The sequence below is a fragment of the Typopeltis vanoorti genome, chromosome 25 (genome assembly GCF_054136105.1).
Source record: "Typopeltis vanoorti isolate ZY-2024b chromosome 25, IOZ_Tvanoo_1.0, whole genome shotgun sequence".
Taxonomy (NCBI): Eukaryota; Metazoa; Arthropoda; class Arachnida; order Uropygi; family Thelyphonidae; genus Typopeltis; species Typopeltis vanoorti.
In genome coordinates this window covers 50,514,369-50,540,036 of record NC_143573.1, presented here as the reverse complement: position 1 = coordinate 50,540,036, position 25,668 = coordinate 50,514,369, and the positions used below count along the sequence as shown (strand labels likewise).

General features: G+C 35.8%; 1 protein-coding gene across 3 annotated transcripts in view; it reads right to left on the bottom strand.

The window, feature by feature from the left end:
* Nucleotides 1-25,668, bottom strand: part of LOC150092739 (C2 domain-containing protein 5) — a 615,319-nt gene that overhangs the window by 419,996 nt on the left and 169,655 nt on the right. For all 3 annotated transcript variants that reach the window (XM_090414825.1, XM_090414826.1, XM_090414824.1), the window contains exon 11: nucleotides 14,517-14,605. In XM_090414825.1, the coding sequence (XP_090270951.1) occupies nucleotides 14,517-14,605 (89 nt within the window). The remainder of the gene's footprint in view (nucleotides 1-14,516; nucleotides 14,606-25,668) is intronic.

Below are 25,668 nucleotides of genomic sequence, written 5' to 3'. Positions count from 1 at the left end.
CACGACCTGATCCACACTTCAATTCCTCACTTTCCTTACACAAAGTATAACTGCTTTATACATAGGGTTTCTTGATCCTGCGTAGAGGTAGAATTGAGCACTAAGCTGCATATACTATACTACACCAGGTTGATAGCTATTAGTAAAATGGACACTCTTTAGTGGAACGATCCATTCTGTATTTACAATCACATAACATCCTTTCATTATTTCAGAGGCGAAGCTAAGGGGGGAGGTCTCCAACCTGGGTGGCACTTTGAACCTTTTTGAACTTTGCAGTCAATTCTAAAATACAGTCTAGAACTCAGTTCCAAATATTGTAATACTATAGCGAATTTTCCTCACAATTGCTGTAAGTGTTGCTAGTTGTGAGAGGAGTTTTTCCAAATAAAAATTATTAAGAATTATCTACATTACTATGAAATAGACTTTGGCAATGTCATCGACGATTTTGCTAACAGAAAAGCAAGAAAAATAACATTTTAGAATGTTGAAATTAAAGTTTAACTTCAAAAATAAACATAATGTTTTAATTTATTTCCCTATACGTCGTTTTGAACCAGGGCAAACAGCGAAAAGTCAGCTACTGGAACAAATCTAAAAACAAACGGCAACCCAACATCACCAGAGTTAAAGATCGGTACTATCAACGTAAGAGGCCTGAATGGCAAAGAAATGGAGCTAGCTGAGGTATTAGATAAGTACCAGATCGACATAATACAGTTGACTGAAACAAAAAAGACAAAAACTGGTGAGATCTTTCTGAGCAATAAATACAAAATGTTATATTCAGGCAATGACAATCAAGGAAAAGAAGGAGTAGCCACAGTATTCAACACAAAATACGAGGCTAGTCTTCTTGGATGGCAGTCAGTCTCAAGTAGAGTAATGTGGGCAAATATGAGAATGGAGAACTGGACAACGAGACTTATTTGTGCCTATGGTCCCACAGAACGTTCTACTAAGGTAGAAGTGGAGGAATTTTTTGAGGCTTTAGAAATAGCAACTGACACAATGAAAAATGAAAAGTTGATCCTTGTTGGGGATCTAAATAGCAGAGTAGAAAATGATTGTGAGACATACAAAAATATTTTGAAAAAATTTGTAGAAAAGAGCAAAGCTAATCATAATGGCAAATATCTGTTGGATTTCTGCTCATCAGGATATGGACTGGTTATTACTAACACCATGTTCCAACATAAAAATGTGCACAAATTCACATGGAGAGAAGAGGCAAGGAATAAGAAAAGTCTCACTGACTATGTTATTGTTGATAATGATGTTTTCTCCCTAGTGCAGGTCATCAGAGTATACAGAGGATTTGAAATTGGAAGTGATCACTACTTAGTCTTGAGCAGGATAAAATTGAATTTCATATTGAAAAGAATAACATGTAAGAAAGTTTTAAAACGAATAAAAGTTGAGCAGCTCTCAGATGTGAACTGTAGACTAAAATACACAAAGATTATTGAAGAAAAAATGAAAGAGTTTGAGAACAGGAACCAAACCTTGGAGATTCAGTGGCAAGCCTTCAAGAAAACACTGATTGATTCAGCCAGAGAGGCATGTGGTGAAGTTGTCTGCAAGGATAGAAAAATCAGAACTCCCTGGTGGACACAGGAAGTTAAAGAGGCAGTGAAAGAAAAGAAGAAAGCATATCAAAAGTTCCTGTCAAATAAGTCAGCTTGTGCTGTTAGAGAATATAGAGACAAATGCAAGAATGCTAAACACTGTGTAAAACTAGCTAAACAAAAGTCATGGGAGGACTTTGGCAAGAATATAGAAAATAAATATCAAGAAGATGGCAAAATATTCTGGAGGTTTTTGAAGAAGCTTATGAATGGAGGAAAGAGTGCTGTAAAAGGTGTTAGAGATGATAAAGGTGACATGAAAACTGGAATAAAAGATATGCTTGAAGTATGGCGTAATTACTTTGAAAAACTGCTAAATGATGCAAGCAATGATGACAGCACAGTGGTAAGAAACACTGACCAGGCATGCAGGCAGGAATACATATCCATACTTGAAGTAGAAAAAGCCATCAAAGGCTTGAAATGTGGAAAGGCAGCTGGAGTAGATGATATTCGACCAGAAATACTGAAGTATGGTGGTATAAGAGTCTTACAGTGGCTGCACTGCATAGTTCAGAAAGCCTGGACAGAAAGACGAATTCCCGATGATTGGAGTAGAGCTCTCATAGTACCCATATATAAAAAAGGGAAATAAAACTGCATGTGAGAATTACAGAGGTATTTCCCTACCGAGTGTTCCTGGCAAAATCTATGCAAGTATACTTGAGAAACGGTTGAGAAGAATTGTGGAAGAAAACTTGGTGAAGAACAAGCTGGATTAAGGGCAAACAGAGGCTGTCAGGATCAGATCTTCACTTTACGACAAATAGTCGAGAAAGCATGGGAATATAACAAAGATCTGTATTTAAGTTTTGTCGATTTGGAAAAGGCATATGATATGGTGCCAAGAGAGAAGCTATTCAATACACTGCAGTTATATGGCGTCAATGGGGCATTATATCAAACAATACTTAGTCTTTATTTGAGTTGTAAGTCAGCAGTTAGAATTGAAGGAAGTACAGGAAGATAGCTTAATGTTAAATCTGGTGTGAGACAAGGATGTACATTATCTATATGGATCACATTATGAAGGTAAGTGGTATTAAACATGATATCAAAATTGGAGATGTTAATGTCAGCTCTTTGCTTTATGCGGATGATGTTATACTTCTAAATAAATCCTCTACAAGTCTGCAACATTCTCTGATTAAATTGAATAGCTGTTGTAATAGATATGGTATGAAGGTCAGCAATAAAAAGACAAAGACAATGAAAATAGGCAGAATCATTGAAAATGTCAACTAACTGTGTTGTGAATGCAGAACCTGTGGAACAAGTAAAACATTTCAGCTACTTAGGCATGATTTTTACTGAAGATGGTAAATTAAATATAGAAATAGACAACAGAATCAGCAAAGCTGGTATGGTGGGAAGTCAATTGAATACATTCATATGGAATAAGAGAGAAATTAGTCGGAACACTAAATTAGCTATATACAAGACAGTGTTCAAACCAGTTTTAACTTATGGATCTGAGAGCTGGGTCAGAAGTAAAACACTTGACCAAAGACTAGAGACCGCAGATATGAGAGTCCTGAGAAAGATTAGAGGCATGAAGAGATGGCATCAATGGCAATATCATATTAAAAATGAGGATATTAGGAAAGAACTTGACATTGTCTGCATCCAGGAATGCGTTAGCAGAGCTCATCTCAGTTGATATGGTCACCTAAACAGAATGGGACAGGAAAGATTAGCAAAACAAGTGTTCTCTGCCAGGTTGGCAGGAAAATGACCCAGAGGAAGACCAAGATATAGGTGGATTGATACGGTACAAAGTGCCTTAGAAGATAGAAATATAAGATCTGATAATGTTGGAGTCTTGACAAGTAACAGACTGATTTGGAGGAAAATTGTAGATAGGAAGTTAGTAATGATATAATTTTTTCATGTAGTACTATCATATCCTGTACACCCCTTGTGGGTACATGGCAGGAATTTGATGATGATGATGACATCATTTTGACTATTTGTGGTGTTTTTGGTGTGTACTGAGAGGGGTGGCAAAAGCTCCAGCTACACCACTGCAATTTTTCCTTCTTTTAATTGTAGCATAATCACTGGCCTGGTTGGCTGAGTAGTTAGCATATCCGCTCTCCAGCCAAAAGGTTGTGGGTTCGAATCATGCTGCAGGCATGGATGTTTGTGATTGTCTGTAAAAATACTAGTGGTGGTGGTAGCCAGTAGATGGCATTGGTACCAATGGTGATGATAGTTGGGGTTCGCTGTAGTTGATGGATTGAGTGGTAGAGACAAAGAGCTGTAGAGTAGGTACCCTCCCTCAATGAGCCCTTGGACTTCTTGGAGGTGTCAAGTAATACGAGGGTGGTCTGAAAGATTCTTGGCCTCAACCATAGTTGGCAACATTATCAACAAGATTTTTTTTTTCTAAGTTGGTACATCTGCCATAAGCATCCATCCATTTATGTGAAATTGCAAGTCATTCTATCAAGTAATTTGTTTTATACAGCTGTCTGAAGCAAAAGTGTTGTTCGTATCCCTTGAAATGGATAAAATCGAGTATCGTGCGGTTATAAACTTCTTTGTAAAAGAAGGTTTAAGCCAAAAGAAATTTGAAGTTCATAAAAGTTTATGGGCACACTTCGCCTTCATTTTTGACAATTAAGAAATGTGCTGTTGAGTTTAAACGTGGCTATACCAGCCTTGAAGATAATCCACGTGAAGGACGTCCAAAAACTGTAACAACACTAGAAATCATTGATCAAGTGCATGATATGGTATTGGATGACTGGTGAGTCAAAGTGTGTGAAATTGCTGAGACTATAGGCATTTCAAAAGAACGTGTAGGATATATTTTGAATGAAGAATTGCAAATGAAAAAGCTTTGCGCAACATGTGTGTTGCACTTGCTCACAGCAAATCAAAAACACACTCGCATGAAAATCTTTGACCAGTGCTTGGAATATTTTAACAGGAAAAAAAATGATTTGGGGCATCGATTTATTACTATGGATGAGACTTGGATTCACCGTTACATACCAGAATCGAAACAGCAGTCAAAACGGTGGACAGAAGCCAATTGTTCAACTCCAAAGAAGACAAAGTCTGTACAATCAGCAGGAAAGGTCATGCATGGCATTGGTGTTTTAGGATGCTAAAGGCATTTTTTTATTAAGGGTAAAAGGGTAAAACAATAACTGGGGAATATTATTCCGATCTTTTAACCAGACTAAACGAAAAAATTTGTGAGAAAAGACCCAGTTTGCAGAAGAAAAAATCATCTTTCATCAGGACAATGCACCCACCCACAAAGGCATTTTGGCAATGGGAAAATTAAGGGATCTGCATTATGAATTGTTGGAACATCCACCCTATTCCCCAGATTTAGCTCCTTCTGACTTCTATTTCTTCCTCTCTGGTCAGCATTTTTCTTCGAATCAAGAGGTGATTGCAGCTGTAGAGGTTATTTTGCAGAGCTTACTGAGAACCACTACATGGATGGGATAATGGTGCTGGAGCATCACTGGAATAAATGTGTTAGTTTTAAGGGAGATTATGTTGAAAAATAAAAATAATTTTCAAATTATAAATTCATTTTTCCATTGTTAGGCCGAGAACTTTTCAGACCACCCCAGTAATAATAATGGTAGAATTCTATTTTGGCTGTCTTTTTTAAAAAAAAAACTGAATATATAATAATTTAATTGTCTTTTAAAAAAGATAATTTAAAGATAATTTCAAGTAAGACATATTACTTGAAATTATAATAACGGAATTAATGCATGTAAAATATTATTTATTAGTAGAATTTTCACCTGAGTATCACAGGCATCTTCAGTACATGTAAAAAAGCTAATTAAACAATAACTGAAAATTCCAAAGGGTGCCACCTAAGTTGCTCATGTAAGATAACTAAAAAAGGTCATTAAGTTTCCTAACTTATTAAAAAAAAAACATATACACACACACACACACACACACACACACATATATATATATATATATATATATATATATACACAATTAAAAAAGTTGTGAAAGATTAGCTGATTTAAAGAGTACTATCTCCCATAAAGGGAATAAACATAGACCATCGGATCTGTTTAAGTTGGGAGAGTGAAGTAAAGTTTCACGTTTCTTTATAAAGCCATTTCATTCCATGAGGAACAGAGTTTTGTGAAGGACTCATCTTGTTCCAATGAACTCTATGTCTACTGTTGATGGCATGATCTGCAAGTCTAGACTGCTCAAGGTTCAAAGTATTAAATATACGACTTGTGTTCTTCTATCCGAATAAAAGCAGAAATTCTGCTTTTATTCAGATAAAAGTGAGAGAAAAATCTAGCTCTTACCCTTTTCTTAACTGTACTACACAACCTTAACTTCCATGATCCCCCTGTGTTCTCTCTCTCTCGACCTTCCATATAACGAAAAATGTCACACGATATCCTATAACACACCCTTTGAGAAGTTTATGCACCTCTATCATCTCGATCCTCTTTCTTCAGTTTACTAGGATCTATAGTCCACATACTCTCAATCTATCGTCATAATCTACATTCCATAATGTATGCACCTGGATAACTGTGCATAGCTTCTTTATCTCCTATGACAGAAGAGCAAATCTGAACACAGCTATTCAGGTGTAGCCTTACAAACCAATGCCTTGAAAAGAGGCAAAATTACTTCCTTATCCTTACATATTGATGTTTATTCCGACACTGTAATTTTGTACAGTAGTTCTACCTTATCCATAGGGGGATACATTCCAAGACTCCTAGTGGAAGCCTGAAACCGCAGATAGTACAAATTTTATATATACTATGTTTTTCTATACATACATACATACCTATGATAGTTTAATTTATAAATTAGACACAATAAGAGATTAACAATTGCTAATAATAAAATAGAAGAATTATAACAATATACTGTAATAAAAGTTACGTAAATGGAATCTTAGCAACCTCAGCATACATTTTTTTTTTTCTTTCCTTATGAAGTCGACAACTTCACCTTCTCACTTAAAGGAAGCTCTTTACCACTTTTCTTTGGCATATCTGAATTGCCAGCATCACTACTCTGGTACATTGGGACCTTTATTAAGTAAAATAAAGGTTACTTAATACAAGCACTGCAAGACTGCAACAGTCGATCTGATAATCGAGATGTCTACTAAGTGACTAATTGAGTGGGAAATTTCTTCTCTTGTCAATATCTTTAAGGAGCTTTAAAGTTCTGTCAATCTTTGCCAGCATCCCAACCATTTGACCATCTTTCAGTATATGATATCCTCAGCAGCTTTCTGTAACACCACATCTGAAAAGCAACTATCCATTTTCTATGAGACTTCTTTAGGGTCCAGGTCGCACATCCATAAGTCACTGCTAGAAAAACAGCTACATCTAGAATCCTCAACTTTGTTCCTGTGGAGATAGATTTCATTATTGTTGTCATCTGAGCAATTCAGGTATAGGCTTTTTAATGTCCTGTTCCTGCTCTGCAGATGAAGTTGATCTTTCCATCTTAATCTTGGACGTTTGCAGTCTCTTCTTCCTGCAGGTTTATTTTTACATGCTAGTTTGGGAATCCTATTGTTATTCATCCTTTCTATGTGGTGTAGCCAATTTTGCTGATATTCTTCTATTTCTTGTATGATGTTTTTTGTATCTACTAGTTCTCTTATTTCTGTGTTTGGGGATAGATCTTATTCTTCCATATTTTAGACAAATCTCTGACTGCTGTTTTAGCCATTCTTATATTTCTTCTGATATCTCCTGATAAGCAATTCTTCACATTAATAATGATCCCAGTTATTAGAACTTGCTAAATTTTATCAATTCATTCTCTGCTAAGGTACATGAGTTTCTCAGGAACTTCCCTGTCTATATTTCCTTTGAGAATCATAAGCTTTGTCTTGCTAGAATTGAGTTGAAGTCCTCTGTTTCTTACTGATTTTCTTAACTTCATTAAGGATGTGTCCTAGTTCTTCCTTGTGATTACAAAGGAGTACTCTGTCATCAGTATACCTCAGATTACTGATCGATCTGTCACCTATCCTAATTCCTGTGTTAAGCTCAACAAATACTTTTTTCATGATGTCCTTAGCATAGATAAGGACATCATGTCCTTAGCATAGATATCAAACAAGTGAGGAGAAAATAGGCATCCTTGCTGCTGCCCTGAAGCCAATCCATTAATACAAACTGTTCTTACTGTGGCTTCCTACTTTCTGTACATGCATCTCTGCCTCAATCACATATAGGATGATCTTTAATAAAATCTTGCCTGCATGAGAGATTAAACTAATAGTTCTATATTTCTTGTAATCCTTCATATCTCCCTTCTTATGTAGTGGTATGAAAGCTGACGTCTTCTGTATTTCATATCCTTGTGATCAATCTACAAAACATTCTTATCCCCCCATCCCCCTGCTGGGATTCCATCTGCACCTGGGGCCTTATTGTTGTTAAGCTGTTTAATTACTTCTTCATTCTCATGCCTAAGTGGAAGAGATTTCAAAATGAAATTTTCTTTGTAAGAGGGGATCTCCAAATTTTCCTTATTCTCTCTGCTGTGCAGTTCCTCACAGTGGTTTCCAATTCTTCTGTTAGTACTGCTCCATTCCTGTCTTTGATGACATTCAATTAAGGCTTAAACTTGTGCTTTAGGTCACAAACTAAATGAAACATCCTTTTATAATTGTGCCTCTTCATTCTATCTCTTCACACTTATTAGCATACAAATTGCTCATCTTGTCTGATGGCTTTTCTCACTTCTCTATGTAGTCTTTTGTATTCTTCAGTTCTTATGTCTCTTTGTTTCACCAGCTGCCTCCTTTCGATAAGATCCCATGTTGAATCTAATATCCGTGGGTCTCTTGGTCTTCTAACTGGTCCTACATACTTCTTGGCTGTATCCTCTATTATAACCTCAACCCTTTTCCACAACATTTCAGGTGAGTTATTCTAACTAGTCTCAAAAATATTGTCCAACCGCAATAAAGTTTCTTCTATGCATCCATTAGGGAATACTCTGACATCCAGTCTTGTGGGAAATGCATGACTTGGAAGATTTCAGAATCTCAGTCTTACTAGCTGATGGTTAGTACCATATGAGGAGGGGACTGAAAAGTTCTAATAAACAGCTAGAACAAAAAATGATATTAAAGCAACTGATATAACCACAAGAAAGAACATATCTTACAACCCTTTAACCTCCAGGTATCATCAAATTGTAATAATTTGTTCTTTTTCTTTTAGGATATATAAGAAGACATGTCAGAAGTTTTAAAGAAATGTGAAGACAGAGGTGTGGGCCATCACATTATGTTTTTTGTGCTGCAAGACTTTGTGTGAGACTGTGTCCCAGCATACAAACAGATGCCAGATGGGAGGCCAAGTTTAAAACAGAGCATCCTGAGACAACAGATGCCCCCAGGTCAGGAAGACTTTCCACAGTGATCACACTTGAAAACAGTCATGTGTGCATGCCATGATCCTTGATGATAGACAAATACCAGCCAAAAACCTTGCAAAGACTCTGGGGGGATATCCAAGGAATCAGTTGGTGTCATTATCCAACAACATCTGGACATGCAGCTCTCAGCGAAGTGGGTCCCCAATTATTTGAATGCCGAACAAAAGATAGAACGTGTGGTGTCATCTGAAAGGATTTGAGATCATTTTGAGAAATCAGGTGCAAACTTTTTGGCTTGCATTGTGACTGTTGATGAAACATGGCTTCCACTATGACCCAGAGACCAAATAACAGTCAGTGGAGTGAAAACACAAAAGTTCTCCATGGCCAAAAAAGTTCTGAACCCAAAAGTCAGCAGGAAAGTTTCTTGTCATTGTCTTTTGGGATATGGATGGCAGCATAATCCTTACCAAGTACCTAAAAAAGTGAAACTGTTACAGTAGCAGTTTATTCAACAGCTCTGAAGGAAAAATGCCACAGGAAAACTGAGCAGAGCCACGTTGCTTTTGCAGGACAATGTACCTGTTCATAATGCTCATGAAGAAGCCCAACAGACAATACACAATTTGGGCTTCCAATGTCTGCCTCACCCATCCTATTCGCCCCACCTGACTATTTCCTATTCTCAAATTTAAAGAAACACTTGAAAGGAACAAAACTTACCACAGATGATGAAGTCATATCTGCAGCTGAGTACTGGTTTGTGCAACAAGAGAAAGACTTCTTTTTCTCAGAGGATTGCAAATGATGTAGCAACACTGTAACAAGTGTATAACAATACATGGGGAATATGTAGAATAATGTGTATTTTTTTTTTTTTAGTTAGAATAATGTCTAAGTTAAATGGTTCTGCTTCAATTCCTTAATGGTGATTATCACACTTTTCAGCACACTCTCATAGTAAGCTCATGGACAAGTATGCACTTCGAAGATACTTGCTTCCACCGTTGGACAGCCAGGATGTGATCAATATGGTGCCTTGAACTATCAATGTTAGATGCTCAAGTCTTCTTCCAGAAACACTCATGTCCATCATGGCTGAGAGGAATTGAAAGAATCTCACTATGGGTGTTATTGTTCATCCAGTACAACTTTGTACAACAGAATTAATTACACATTCTTTCCATTCCTGGGGTATCTTTCCTGAGCTGAAATTCAAGTTATACAAATATGTCAAGGGCCCAGCCGACTTGGCACTGAACATTCTATTGCCATATATGCTGATGTTCCATCTGTTCCTATTACTGAATGGTTATCCAGATTATGTAACAGTTCTTCAATCTCATTCTAATTCACTTCTATCTCTTCATCCAATTTAGTAGTAGCACCATGTAACATACCCCTGGTTGATATATCTTAGCATAGTGAGCACTCATTAACTGAACAATCTCTTCAACTTCTGACACAAGAGTACCATTGGCATTCAGTAAAGTTATTTTTTCAGATTCATTCCTTCTTTAACTTGTGGTATAATGATAAAATTCTTTAGGATTTCCTTGAGCCTGCACTGCCAATTTCTTTTGACTTTCTAATTTAGTTTCCACACAATACTCGTAGCCCTTCTCACTTTTATTCTCAAGATATTCCTTCCACATCATCATCATCTTTTTATAGATCTCTTACTTAATAAAATTGTACATCCATTTCACTCCCACCATATTTGTTATTTGAACTTTATACATACATAACTCCAGGGATATGACTCTCTAATTTATTAACACAAAGGATTAGAACTGATCACAATATCCTTAAAACTGTTAACCTCTCTACCGGCCGAGGTGGATAAAATAGCGAGACAAACTTGCACTTCTTATCCATGTTATTCAATAGGTATTACAGAATCGTATCCAGATTTATCTAGACGTATATATATGCGTCCTGGACAGTTGGGGTGTTAAGCCTGAAAGTAAGCTTAATATTAAGTTTGATATCTACTGGGAAATGTAATGGCTTATTAAGTATCATGTCATTGATGAAGTCAGCAGATGACAAATGTCATGCATAATATAAATTAGCATAATATAAATTAGCATAATTATATCTATCTCCTCTCCAACTCTCATTGGTAACATCTAATGAGGACCTGGTTTAAACTTAGTCACCTCCGAAACATTCAAGAATTATTTCAGTTTGAAGGCTTCCATGAGATAAGGACATAATCAGATATAATGCAGGTATTTAACAACAGTGAACAAGTTGATAATAAAAAAATGTCTAATTTTGACTCTCAACTATTTTAATGAAATAAGTAAGTTTCACATCTTTATAATATAATAGTGAATAAAACAAAGAATTAACCCGGTGTTAGTAACGTGGGGTGTCACAGACCCCAAAGATTTTAAATTGACTACAACTTTTTAACAGCACGTGGCAGCGAGTCATGTCTCAGTATAGCTTCCCCTCCCGTAACTGCTACTCGATGCCATAGATAACAGGCTGTTGTGGGCAAGCAAGTTTAGTGTACAGAGATGTAAAGTGTGCTAGAGTCCACCAGATCCCACCTTACCAAAAGTTGACTATATTTACTTCCGAAATGTAAGTTATTTTCGTGTATATTCTACTGAAATATTATCATTACTGCTGTGTCTTCTATATTTTTACATACCGAATATAAGCAAATACAATAAATTTAGTTTAATCCTTTATCCAAGTGTGGATAAAGGATTAAACTAATCCTTTACACACTTGGATAAAGGATTAAACTAAATTTATTATACTCTAACCAACTGGAAAATAAACTTTCAACATATAAGCAAATACGTTTTTGTAAATATTTAGAGGGTATTTTTAGTTAAGAGCAGGAAGAACAGAGGTTATTACGTCAACTTATAGATGATGCTTTGACAGACAAGGAGCCATTTAGGGAGATGATAATAGTGAAACTGATTTAGAATTAGTCAGTAACCATGAGTCTGATACAGAACAAGACTGTGAGGAAGAATCTTAAACAATACATAATAATATTGATTAAAAAGATATGGATTTCTATAATACACTACATTAGTTGGGTGAATCTGTGGGACACCACTTTTGTTACATTTTCCCACCTCACTAGTGCCAGGTTAAGTTAAAAGCAAGTAACATTGACAATGCTAAATATTGAAAACACACTAACAATGGGATATACACATGTGCATCCCATAATTTCTGAGATGGATGATGAGCAGAAGAATTGTGGATGTAGTGACCTGAGAATGTAGGCTTGCAAAAGACAGATGTGGCGATGGAACAATCTTCTTTTCTTTGGATGTATAAATCCAAAAAGGAGATACCCTGTGGAGATTCTTTTTCTAATGTAAAGTTGATGCGATGATGAAGAAGGTTAATTTTATCTAGAAACAGTTGTAATTCATGTTTCTTCTGCTCATCATCCATCTCAAAAATCTGGCATTATTAAATCACTAGTTTCCAGAGCACACAAATTCTGCTCCTCTGAAGAATCTTTAAACCAGGAATTAGAAGTAATCAAAAATACAGCCATCCTAAATGGATATAATCCAAAAACAACTCAAAAAATCATCAGTCACTTCTTCACACATCAATCAGACAGGAATAAGTCCATACGATTCCCATACCTTACGTCAAAGGCATATCCGAACGTCTTTCTAAAATTATGAAGAAATACAATTTTGCCACTTCTTACAAACCTATCAACCAAATTTACAACTTGTTACCTTCTCCTAAGGACAAACTCTCACCTTTGATGTTGCCTGGCATTTGCGAAATTCTATGCTCATGCAAATTGTCTTACTTTGGACAGATAGGTAGGTCTGTTCAGAAACGCATCTTGGAACATCAAGACCACATTCGTCTTTTTAAACTGCAAAAATCTGGCCTCTCTCAACACAGAATTGAAAATCCAAACCATAGGATCCATTGGGAAAAGTCTAAACTTTTACATAGATCTTTATATAAACATGAACGTTTATACAAAGAAAGTTCTGAAGCCCTATTACACAGACCAAACTTAAACCGCAACGACGTTCTTACTATTCGTAAAGTATGGGAAATTGTCTTACAAAATTGTGTTAAATATTTTTTTTTTACTTCTGTAGCACATTACGCACGTTTAATGAGATTCTATTGTAATCATGTGCCCTAACTGTATGTTATTCCTATTATTGTTTTAAACTACTGTACTGATGATGTCCTAAGATACTTAGGAAAATATTTACAATTAAATAATTTTCACTGTGGTTAATACGTGTGTTTCTTTTAATTATCTCCATCCTAAAGCAAAAATATTCTCACAGACAAGTTTTACAGTTTGAGGTTTTGCACTATCCTGTGAGAATAGCACTTCCATCTGATTAACTAGTCCTGGCTGTTTTTGAAGTAATGCATCCTCCCACGGTGAGCTGCATTAAGTAGGTTTTGGCCATAATTGTTTGGCCTGCAGCGAGAAACCCATAGTGGACAATACTGGCTCCAGTCCACCACACAAAAAGGATAGTCTTCTGGAGATGAAGCAGTGCCTTTGAAGTGTGCAGTACTGGATCAATGATAAGTTCACTTCCTGTTAGAGTACAAGATCCATTTTTCATCACAAGTGACAAGCGATCCAAAAACAGCTCGTTTTTATGATGTGAAAGAAGTGAAGAACAAATTGACAGTCTTTGAAGTTTATTGTCATTTGATAATGCATGTGAGACCTATTTCCTTAGATTCCATGATTTTCTCATTTGATACAAGTGTAAGCAAATTGTTTCAGCACTCACATTAAACATTTGTGAAAGTTCTTGACATGTTAATGTAGAATTATTTTCAACAGCAGCAAGTAATTCTTTATTACCAATAATGGAGGGTTTTCCTGAATGATGCATCTTCAAGTGATTCATCACCAGAAACAAAAATTTTAAACCATTTCTGTGCAGTATGTTCTGCTACCGCATCTTTTCCAAATGCCAACCATATCTTATGGAACGCTTCTGAAGCCTTCAAGAAAGTTTAAATTCATAAAGCAAACAAGCCCAAATTACACCAGGTTCAACTGACATTTTAAAAGGGTTCAAATTCACAGAAAAAGAGTACACACCAAGTTAGAGTGCACCGACTGACTGATGCATATCTGTGCCTTATGATGCACGTAAAAAATTGTGCTCTGCAAACCACTACAAAATAAAACAAGTCACTGCTGCGAACTACCAAAAACTACATGAACTTTTTTGGTTACCTGATAAGTTAGTTATAGTAAGTAACACAATAATGATGTTGGCTATAGTAAGAGATGGACAAGAATTATACTTCTGAAAACACCAACATTAATGTTGCTAAACATACCAGATTACTTTAAAATGTTAGATTTAAATGGTAGACTCCTAAAGGAGGATTAAGATATGATTATGATGAGTTTAAAAAATCCAAAACATCATCCAGGTTACAAGAACCTCATAAGTCAGAACAATCCAGCTACAAAATTAGACTAAAATTTGGGTGTTAACTTACCAGCATGCTCATACTTTCTTGAGTGACACCTTGTCTTTGCGATGTACATCTCATTCCACTACTGCTACCACTACTTCCTATGCTGTTTCCTAGTTTAAATTAATTTGTTGTATTACTGATTAAGAAAGCATAACTTCGGTGTTTTTACATCTCCACCAAAAGTAATTTATATAATTTAATTTTTCGTAATGAAAACGTTCACCACTTATTGATTTTCTATATCATACTACAACCATTAGGAAAAATAATTTCAAAATATTTTTAATGAACTAAGATTAAAATTTATTTTATAATTAACTATTTTATCCTATCATCATTATCAAAATTATGAAAAGCAATATTTAAACCTTCTTTCTTTTTTTAATGATCATTATTATTAACACTAGACCTCAATGGAGTCAAAAGGCATCGTGAGAGGTACACACTGTTACACACTAAACAATCAAACCATACTTTAAACTCATTCGGTGTATCCACATTCATGACAATGTCAGGCAAGATGGGTGAATCAGTCTCCATGCAAAGAACCTGTTCCTTATACAGCTACCAGGAATGTCCCCTTTTCATATTCTATGAAAAAATTTTTCCACACTAACTTGGTAACAACTCTTTACCAACTTAAATGTCTCAATCATATCCTCCCCCTTCTTCCTTCTATTCACAAGACTTTACAAACTGCATTCCCTCAATCTGTCTTCACATCCCAAAGACTAATTACTATGAAAACTAGGGGCACAATAATCCCATATGAGGCCAGATCACGACCTTATACGATGGAACCAGAACTCCTTTTTTCACATGTAAAGGTCCTCTGCATCATTGGCATAATATAATGTGATGACTCCACAACTTGTGCAATATGACGTCTGAACTTAATATCCTTGTCCACAACCACTCCAAGGTCTTTTATTTCCTTAACTTCCTCCAAACTTCTCCATCAGGTGTATACTTTGCATCACATTGTCACCTACTAAACTGCATAACAATTCACTTTAAAAAATTGAATTAACAGTTCCATACTGTTGCCCACTCATACAATCTATTCAAGTTCTCCTGTAAGGCCACAGAATCTACTTGATTCTGTATCACTCTCCCCAGTTTCACATCATCTGCAAACAGTTGTATATCACCAGTTAAATCAATTCCAATATTATTAATATACAAATTAAATAACAGTCCCAAAATAAACTCCCTGTGGCACAACACTAGTGACTTTCCTTTTCTGGGATACTGCACTCCCATACACAACTTGCTGATACTTATTTGAGAGCCAGTTGCCTATCCAGTTCACTAATCTACCATCCAATCCTATCTGCTCTAGTTACCAACCTGTGGTGTGGCAATCTATCAAAAGTCTTCGATATCTAAATCTAAGTACACCACTATAAATGCATCTTCCCTTGTTTAATACATTATTATTAACATTTGACCTCCACTGAGTCATTGTGGGAGGTACACACTATTGCACAAAATGTTCATCCAAACATGCTTTAAACTGACTCAACGTGTCTATACCCACAGCGCACTCGGGCAATGAATTTCCACTCAGCAACCACTCTCCATGCAAAGAACCTACTCCTTACACCCTCCTTACAGTTTCCAGCAATGGCCTCTTTTTCTACCCCCCCCTCCGCTCTCCCATTCTATGAAAAATCTCTTCGATGTTGACCCAATAACAATCCGTGACTAACTTGTCAATCGTATCTCCCCATCTTCCTCCTATTCACAAGATTCTGCAATCTACATTCTCTTAATCTATCCTCATGTTCCACATTCCAAAGACCACTGACCACTTTTGTTGTATCTTCTCTGGACCCTTTCTAACATATTCTCGTGATGACTATGAAAACCCAGCAACCAAATCTGTGCACAATGATCCATATGAGGCCTGATCAAGGCCTTATACAATGGAATCATAACCTCTGTATTTCTGCATGTCAGGGTCCTTCACCTCATTGCCATTATCCGATGACACATCTTCACAATTTGTGCAATGTGGCCCCTGAATTTCAGGTCCTTGTCCACCATCACTCCTAGATCTCTCATCTCCTCTACTTCCATGAAAGTTTCCCCACCAGTGTATACTTTGCATCCAATCGTTGCTTACCAAATCTCAAAACCTTACACTCTGCAGCATTTAACTGACAGTTCCACTTACTTGCCCATTCATGCAATCTATTCAAGTCCTTTTGTAAAGCCATAACATGCACTAGACTCTGCATTGCTCTCCCCAGTTTTGCATTATCTGCAAACAGCTGCATATCACTAGTTAAACCCATCCCAATATCATTAACATACAAATTGAACAACAATGGCACCAAACCTAACACTTGTGGCACACCACTAGTAACTTTTCTCTTTTGAGATACTGTACTCCAATATACACCCTCTGTCCAAAAAGAAACCGAACTTTTGATAGAAAATAAAACACAGGTCAATTATAATTATTCAAATAATTTATTTCAATCAATATACTCTCCCTCGGCTTTGATACAGCATTTGGCTTGGTCAATTAATTCGTTAAATGAGTTTTTATATCGGTTTTTGGGATACTGTTGAGGATCGTGGTTACTGCAGTTTGAACGTTCTCAATGGTGTCGTATCGCTTTCCTTTCATTGGCAAATGAAGTCGGGGGAAGAGAAAGAAGTCAGAGTGTGCTAAATCAGGTGAATATGGCGAGTGATCCAACACACAAACTTGGTTTTTGCTCAAAAATTGTCTCACAAATTTCAAACGATGAGATGGTGCATTATTCAGCAAAAGTGACCAGCTGCTTGCATCACGATATTTATGCCGTATGCAACTAATTCTCACTATCAATCGCTTCAAAACTTCGAGATAAAACTCACCATTGACTGTTTGGCCAGGCAGAATGAATTCTTTGTAGATAATGCCCTTGGAATCATAGAAACAAATCAGCATTGTCTTTACTTTTGACTTCTCCAAGTGACTTTATTTCGGATGCCCCTCTTCTGGTGGTCTCCATTCAGCACTCTGGTGCTTTGTTTCGGGCTCATACTCAAAAAGAAAAAAAAAAAAAAAGTTTTGTCACAGTAATGGTCATTTCAAGGAAGTTTGAGTCCTTATGAGCAGTTTTAATGAGGTCCTTGCAGTGTTTGATTCGATACATTTTTTGATCGTCGGTCAACTTGATGGGGAACAAATCGTGAATTCAATTTACGAAGGCCCAAACTCTCAGTCAAAATGTTATGCAGTTGATTTTGGAATCCCCAATTCATTTTCAATCAATCTCAAGGACAATTTGGGGTTTTCTTTGATGAAATCACGCACTTTTTTGGATGTTGACTTTGCTCAGTCCAGTTTTTGGATGGCCCGGCTTTTCGTCATCCTCAAGCATCTCACAACCACTTTGAAATTACTTAAACCACTCCTAAACTTGAGTACAGGATAAGCATTCATCACCATATGCTTTTTGAAGCATTTGATGAGTTTCGGTAAAACTTTTACCAAGTTTAACAGAAAAGTCAATATCAGCTCTTTGTTTGAAACTCGTTTTCCGACCTTTCGGCAATACACACTGTCACTCTTGGCACTATAACTTGGTGGCTTCTAATGAAACAAATGTCATAAACAGTTGATACAACACTAATGAAAAAGATACAACAGGTGGCACGACTAGTTTCTTCTATTTCCGAAAAGTTTGGTTTCTTTTTGGACAGAGGGTGTTACAACTTTTTGATACCTATACGACAACCAGTCACTGATCCAATTCAGAAGTCTGTTATCCAATCCCATTTGTTTCAATTTATTTAAGAGTTTGTCGTGTGGCAGTCTATTGAAAGCCTTTGCAAAATCTACATGTATCACCTTGTTATAGTGCACAGAAAATACTGCTGTTATCAACCCACTTTTGTATCCTAGCTCATGTTGAAAGTTAGGTGTTACACTACCTTTCCTCAGTCCTGAAGATATTTTCAAGCGCAAACTTTGTTTGCTCACACTTGGATAAAGGATTAAACTAAATTTATTATTATATCCAAGCTCTCACCAACCTCTCTAATACCTTAACTATAATTCCAGGTATACAGATCCGCCTATAATTTGTAGTTTTAGTCCCTTTATCACCACCTTTTATGAAGTGGAAAAATTTTACATTTCTTCCACACCTTTGGGATTTATGCTGTCAAGACTCTTGTTAAACAGGTAGGCCAAAGCTGGTGCTAACTCTCTGGAACATTCCCTTAAAACACATGATGATATCCATGAATGTTTGGTGTGGATCACTAGGTACAGGAAGTACAACCAAAACTACATACTACATTTATTGCAACAAGTGGAAGGTGTACATCAGTGTTCAGTTTTTTTAACATATCATTTGCAAAAGTTTGGTTTGAGTCTCCAATGTTGAGGACTAACAGAAAGATAAAATTAAAATTTTATCTTTTAATTAAGATAAAAGGAATGTGATTGATTACTCTACCTCTCTTCACACTATCAGCAAAAAAGAAATAATTCATTCATAATATTTTAACTTAAATCAAGTATTAAACATTAATCAGCGAGAGCTCTACACTGAATTTTGAGCTATTTTGCACCTGACTCTTCTCCTTTAAATAATACTTCCCCTTATCTAACTCTCAAACCAATTTCCTACCCATCTCACGAGATGGTTATTACCAATTCGGCACATATCATTTAATGTTAATTATTAAATTATAGTCTGACAGTCTGTAGCACTTTCTTATGTTGAACTACGAAGGTGATCTGAAAGGTTCTGGCCTAACAATGAAAAAATGAATTTATAATTTCAAAATTATTTTTATTTTTCAACATAATCTCCCTTAAGAATTAATACATTTATTCTAGTAATGCTCCGGGGCCATTATCCCATCCCTGTAGTGGTTCTCAATAAGATCTGCAAAACACTCCTCTACAGCTGCAATCACCTCTTGATTCAAAGAAAAACACTGACCAATGGGGAAGAGTTTTAATTATGAGAAGGGATAGAAGTCAGAGGAAGCAAAATCTGGGGAATAGGGTGGATGTTCCAACAATTCATAGTACAGATTCCTTAATTTTCCCATTGCCAAAAACACCTTAGTGGGCAGGTGCAGTGTCCTGATGAAAGACAATTTTTTTCTTCTGCAAACTGGGTCTTTTCTCACGAATTTTATCATCTAGTCTAGTTAAAAGATCGGAATAATATTCCCTGGTTATAGTTTTACCCTTTTCAAGATAAATAATAAACAAAATGTCTTTAGCATCCCAAAAAAACTACAATGCCATGACCTTTCCTATTGATGGAACCGCCTTTGTCTTCTTTGGCAGTGAACAACTGGCTTCTGTCCACTATTTTCACTGCTATTTGGATTCTGGTGTGTAATGGTGAATCCAAGTCTCATCCACAGTAATAAATCAACGCCCAAAATCAGTTTTATTCTTTTTAAATTGCTCCAAGCACTGGTTAAAGATTTTCATGCAAGTAGTTTTTAATCTACTGTGAGCAAGCGAGGCACCCATCTTGCGCAAAGTTTTTCATTTCATACAAAATATATCCTACACGTTCTTTTGAAATGCCTATAGTCTCAGCAATTTCACACACTTTGACTCGCCAGTCATCCAATACCATATCGTGTACTTGATCAATGATTTCTGGTGTTTACACTTTTTTTTTTGGACGCCCTTCACGTGGATTATCTTCAAGGCTGATATGGCCACGTTTAAAATCTCCAGCCCATTTCTTAATTGTCGAAAACGAAGGAGAAGAGTGCCCATGAACTTTTATGAACTTTGAATGAATTTCTTTTGGAGTTAAACCTTCTTTTACAAAGAATTTTATAACCGCACGATACTCAATTTTATCCATTTCAAGGGATACAGAAAACACTTTGCTTCAGATAGCTGTATAAAACAAACTACTTGATAGAATGACTTGCAATTTTACATGCATGCTTATGACAGATGTACCAACTTAGAAAAAAATCTTGCCAATAGTGTTGCCATCTATGGTCGAGGCCGAGAACTTTTCAGACCACCCCTCGTATCAAAGACTTCGCTGAAATCCAAATAAATCGTGTCACTCATTGACATGATTATATATATAACATATATATCACTCACATAACCTCTTTATAAAAAATATAAAAAATCTGATTTATGAAGGCTGTTTATGACAAAAACAATCTTACCACTAACAAAAACCAAAGCAAGCAGTATCCTGGCTCAACCAAATGATCACTACCAAGGATATCCTGGGTAAAATTATTATTATTATTACATGACATCTCCCAAGGATGTCCAAGGACCGACTACTTAGTACTCTATCTACATCTTACCTTGATAGATCCATGTTTCGCTCAGGATTTCTCCATGAGAGCAGGTCACAAAGATGCCTCCAACGATCTCGATCTTGAGTCTCTCTCTTCCATGTTATATCCATAGATTTCACTAGTGGATCTTCCCATCTTGTAGGTGGTCTTCCTGGTTTTCTCTTTATTCTTGGTTGCCAGCTGAGTATTCTATATGTCCATCTGTTATCCTTGAGTCTGGCTATGTGACCTGCCCATCTCATCTTGTTTTCATATACTGCAGTTACCACATCTTTTATGCCCGATCTCTTTCTTAGTTCCATGTTTCTAACATGTTCCATTCTGCTGATGTTACAAATCCTGCGTTCTATTGCACGCTGAGTTATTTATTCTGAGAGTCTCTTCTTCTTTTCTTGTCGTATTCCATGTTTCTGATCCATATGTGAGTGATGGTAGAATATCACTATTAAATAGCTTTGCCTTCGGAGAGATGTCATGATTTGGATCAGTAAGTGTTTCTTTTAGTCTGTTGAATGATAGCCATGCAGCTTTCTTTCTTTTTGCTAGTTCTTCATATAAATCGTTATTAATTTTTATCGTTTGTCCTAAGTACTCGTATGAGTCAACTTGTTCTATAGGGATGTTATCAATACATAGGTGACTGTCACTTGTGTAGTTGTTTTCGATCCATTTGTTTTTTCTAGATTCATTTCTAAGCCTATCTTACTGCTGTTTGTGTATACTTTTTCACCCATTTCTTCTAGGTCTTTTGGGTTGTGGGATATCAGTACTAGATCATCTGCAAATATAAGAATTTGTAGCTTTTCACCATCTATGCTTATTTCTCCGTTTAGGTCTATTTTTCTCAGAATGTATTCTAAAGTGCTGGTAAATAGATTTGGGGAGATCACATTGCCTTGGTGGACTTTATATCTTTATATCTATATTTATAGGTTGATCAAATAGGGTTATTTGTGTGGTCTGATTTTCGTTAATTTCTTTTATCATGTGGATATAAGTAGGGTCCACATTTATTTCCAGTAAGGCACTGATGACTGTATTGTGGTATTAAATGCTTTTTTAAAATCAATAAAGAGGAAACATAGAGGGATTCAGTATCCTCTGCATTTTTTTGTTAGTTGTGAAATGACCTGGATATGATCTATTGTGGAGAAGCCTCTTCTGAATCCTGCCTGCTCTCTGCGAGTTGTCTTCTAGAGTGTTTTGGATTCTGTTCAGTATTACTCTGTTCATGATTTTATATATATGAGAGAATAGACAGACTGGATGATAGTTTTTTGTCTTCCTTGTTCCCTTTTTTGAATAGAAGTATGGTTTTTGAGGTTTTCCATTCCTCTAGAATCTTTCTTTCTTTGAAGTACCACGTGAATCTGGCAGCCAAGGCATTGAAAATAATTGGTTCACCTTGTTGGATTTCTTCAGCCTTAGCATGATCAAGTCCTGAGGCTTTACCTTTACTCATTTTCTTAAGGGTATGTTCTATTTCTTTTGGAAGTACATCTGGTATATTGCTTGGTTTTGGAATGATAGTTCTGAAACTTGGCATTTAGTTGCATAGAGATCATTATAAAAATTCTGCACAATTTCTTCTATCCTTTTTCTATTAGTATGTTTTTCTCCATTTTGATCCTGTAAAACAGATGGAATTGACTGTTTAAAATTTAAGTCTTTCTCTAATTTTTTCAGGCTAGTTTTTGCCTGCACTGCTTCTCTTAATTTTTGTATCCTGAAAGCTTTGTAGTCTTCTGGAATTCTTTTCCTTAGTAACTTACAGATAATTTTGTATTCTAGAAAATTTTCTTCAGATTTCTTCAGTTCTTTTCTCTTTTTCAGTAGTTCTGTAGTTTGAGGTGAGAGTCATTCTCTTTTCTTTTATTTCACAGGAATTTCTGAATATAGTCATCATTTATGTAACAGTTTTTACTAGTCCATTAGGTCTCTTCTATGTACTTCCTGAACTTGTGGTAGTCTATTTGTTTGGGTTGTCTTTTATGGTTTGATGTTGCCCTGATATGCTATTCTTTTTTGTGGTCTATTCTTATAATGGCTCTGAGGAGTCTATCTACATCTACACTACTTAATTATTACCATTTAATGCTATTAATAGTATTTTTCACTGTTAATTGCATGTGTTCTCTGGGCAATTTGCCTGTATGTGCAATGGAAAACCTGAATTTCCAGAAGAAAAACTGCATCCTGCTACTTCTGTATGCGATCACTAACTTGCTTTCAATTTGGGGGAAAAAAAAAACCTACACAGATTCCTCTCATCATGATTAGAATCAAACTGTTCAATTTATTTCCATTACCTTGTCTTCATCATCATCATCATCATCATCAAATTCCTGCCATGTACCCTCAAGGGGTGTACAGGATATGACAGTACTACATGAAAAAATTACATCATTACTAACTTCCTATCTACAATTTTCCTCCAAATAAGTCTGTTACTTGTCAAGACTCCAACATTATCAGATCTTATATTTCTATCGTCTAAGGCACTTTGTACCGTATCAATCCACCTATATCTTGGTCTTCCTCTGGGTCGTTTCCCTGCCAACCTGGCAGAGAACACTTGTTTTGCTAATCTTTCCTCTCCCATTCTATTTAAGTGACCATACCATCTGAGATTAGCTCTGCTAACACATTCCTGGATGCTGACAATGTCAAGTTCTTTCCTAATATCCTCATTTTTAATATGATATTGCCATTGATGCCATCTGTTCACGCCTCTAATCTTTCTCAGGACTCTCATATCTGCGGTCTCTAGTCTTTGGTCAAGTGTTTTACTTCTGACCCAGCTCTCAGATCCATAAGTTAAAATTGGTTTGAACACAGTCTTGTATACAGCTAATTTAGTGTTCCGACTAATTTCTTTCTTATTCCATATGAATTTATTCAATTGACTTCCCTTGTCTTTATTACTAATAAAACTGAAATAGTCTGTAACAGGGTCTAACTTTTTTTTTTCCCCAGGTTCAAAACAAGTTCTAAATGTCAGTTAGGACCCCATAAAAGAGAAAAATATGCCTTTTGTAAAAATAATATAAATATATAAACAGCCAAAATTTAAACAATAAATTACATAATAACCACAGTAACTAACTTTAATGTATAATTAACTTTAACTTCATTAAGGCTGGACAATAGAAAATAGCACTGAAGCACTCTTGCATTAGAGAAATCTGAAGAGGTAAAGCTGTTCACCATTATGTGCAGTGAATGCCAAGATTAAAAACTTGCCAGTTACAAAAGGAAAGAAAGCAAAAAAGCAGACAATAAGATGACAATTTATTGAGCAGTCCTCTATGCCAGACTAACATTTACCTTGGAAATGGCAAGCACAACATGTTTCCTCTGAACCTTTCCATGGCATGTGTCTAGATGTGGGTGATGAAAAAAAAAAATGCTATGGATCTAAAGTGGCAGAAGGTGTATTGGTGGTGACTGACAAACTGGTGGGTTTCCAGATGATGAAGAAGTTAATGGTAACAACCTCCTCCATTATTTTAGTGTGAACTGAGGTGACCGTAAATGGGACAATAATTTGATGACAGACTTTTATCTACTTTTTTTTAGAATGGGCTGAATATCTATCTGCTGCCATGCTAAGATGTTTTGTATTACTTTAATAATTATTCAAGTATAAATTAAAGATGCAAAGAAATTATATTCTTGGTTTCATCCTTTATCCACAGTTTGCACATGAAGTAACTTCACAACTGGGCTACTTCTATATAGAGGCTAATGACTTCACATCAATTGCCTTAGTATCCTATAATGCAAGGTGCATATCCTTATAGGCATGTATAATACTATGCATTATATTATAGGAAGGGTCACTTCCTATAGTATTTACATATAGACACTATAGTATTATGTAACTGATGCTAAGGTAGCTTACATTGTTGCCATTATGGCAGAGCAGTTATGAAACTAATTTCCTGATCATGTGGAGGAATTTTAGATGCATAGTGCAAGAAAATACCACAGAAAAGTTTGAAAAGAAATAATTTAGTCAAGTTTTTAGAAGATATTTACCTCTGGACAAAAGCACATGTTGAGAGCAATATTGCCAAACAAACCATAAATGCTGCATGGCATCATGCAATTTGTATGACATCACACAGCATTTCTTTGGACAGCAATAGAGAACACTAGAAGAAAATAACAGCTGGGAGCTGAGAGAAAGTTAGGAATAATATAGATCCAGAATATTCATAAATTTAAAGAATGAATGGTAGTGTTTTTTATAGTACACTGATATAGAGTCTGTATATCAGTACACTGATATAACAATTCATATCTGCTGACATTGTCAGGATATTTCTCGGTGATTTCTGTCTGTTTTATTGTCTTTTTTTCTTAGAAAATTATTGTTTTGTAGTATACTAGTGTAGATTTTAGTGTTTTTTTTAGTTTATTTAGTATTTTATCACATATTTTTATGAAGATATTTAAATAATTAGTATACATTTAAAATGGCACCAAAAAAGGACAAGAAATATAATGCTAAAAAAAGAATATAAAGGAAGCAATTCAAAAGCAGAAAAGAAAAGTAAACAAAACAGTAACAGTAGTAGGTACTAACGATTTAACTAGCAATAAGTTCAGTATACGAGAGGACATGAAAAGATTGTTATAAAATGCGAGAGTGAGAAATTGAAAATTATCAATATTTTACCTAGATATGATAAAAATGAATTAAGAAGGGCTATGATGGCAAACGATTCGATAGGCTGTGTAAAAGGAATGGATGCAAGTTTTTAGATCTATGGAGTCAGTTTGAGGGGAGATTAGATTTGTATGAGAGGGATGAAATATACCTAAATGCAATTGGTATCAGGAGTCTAGAAAAACA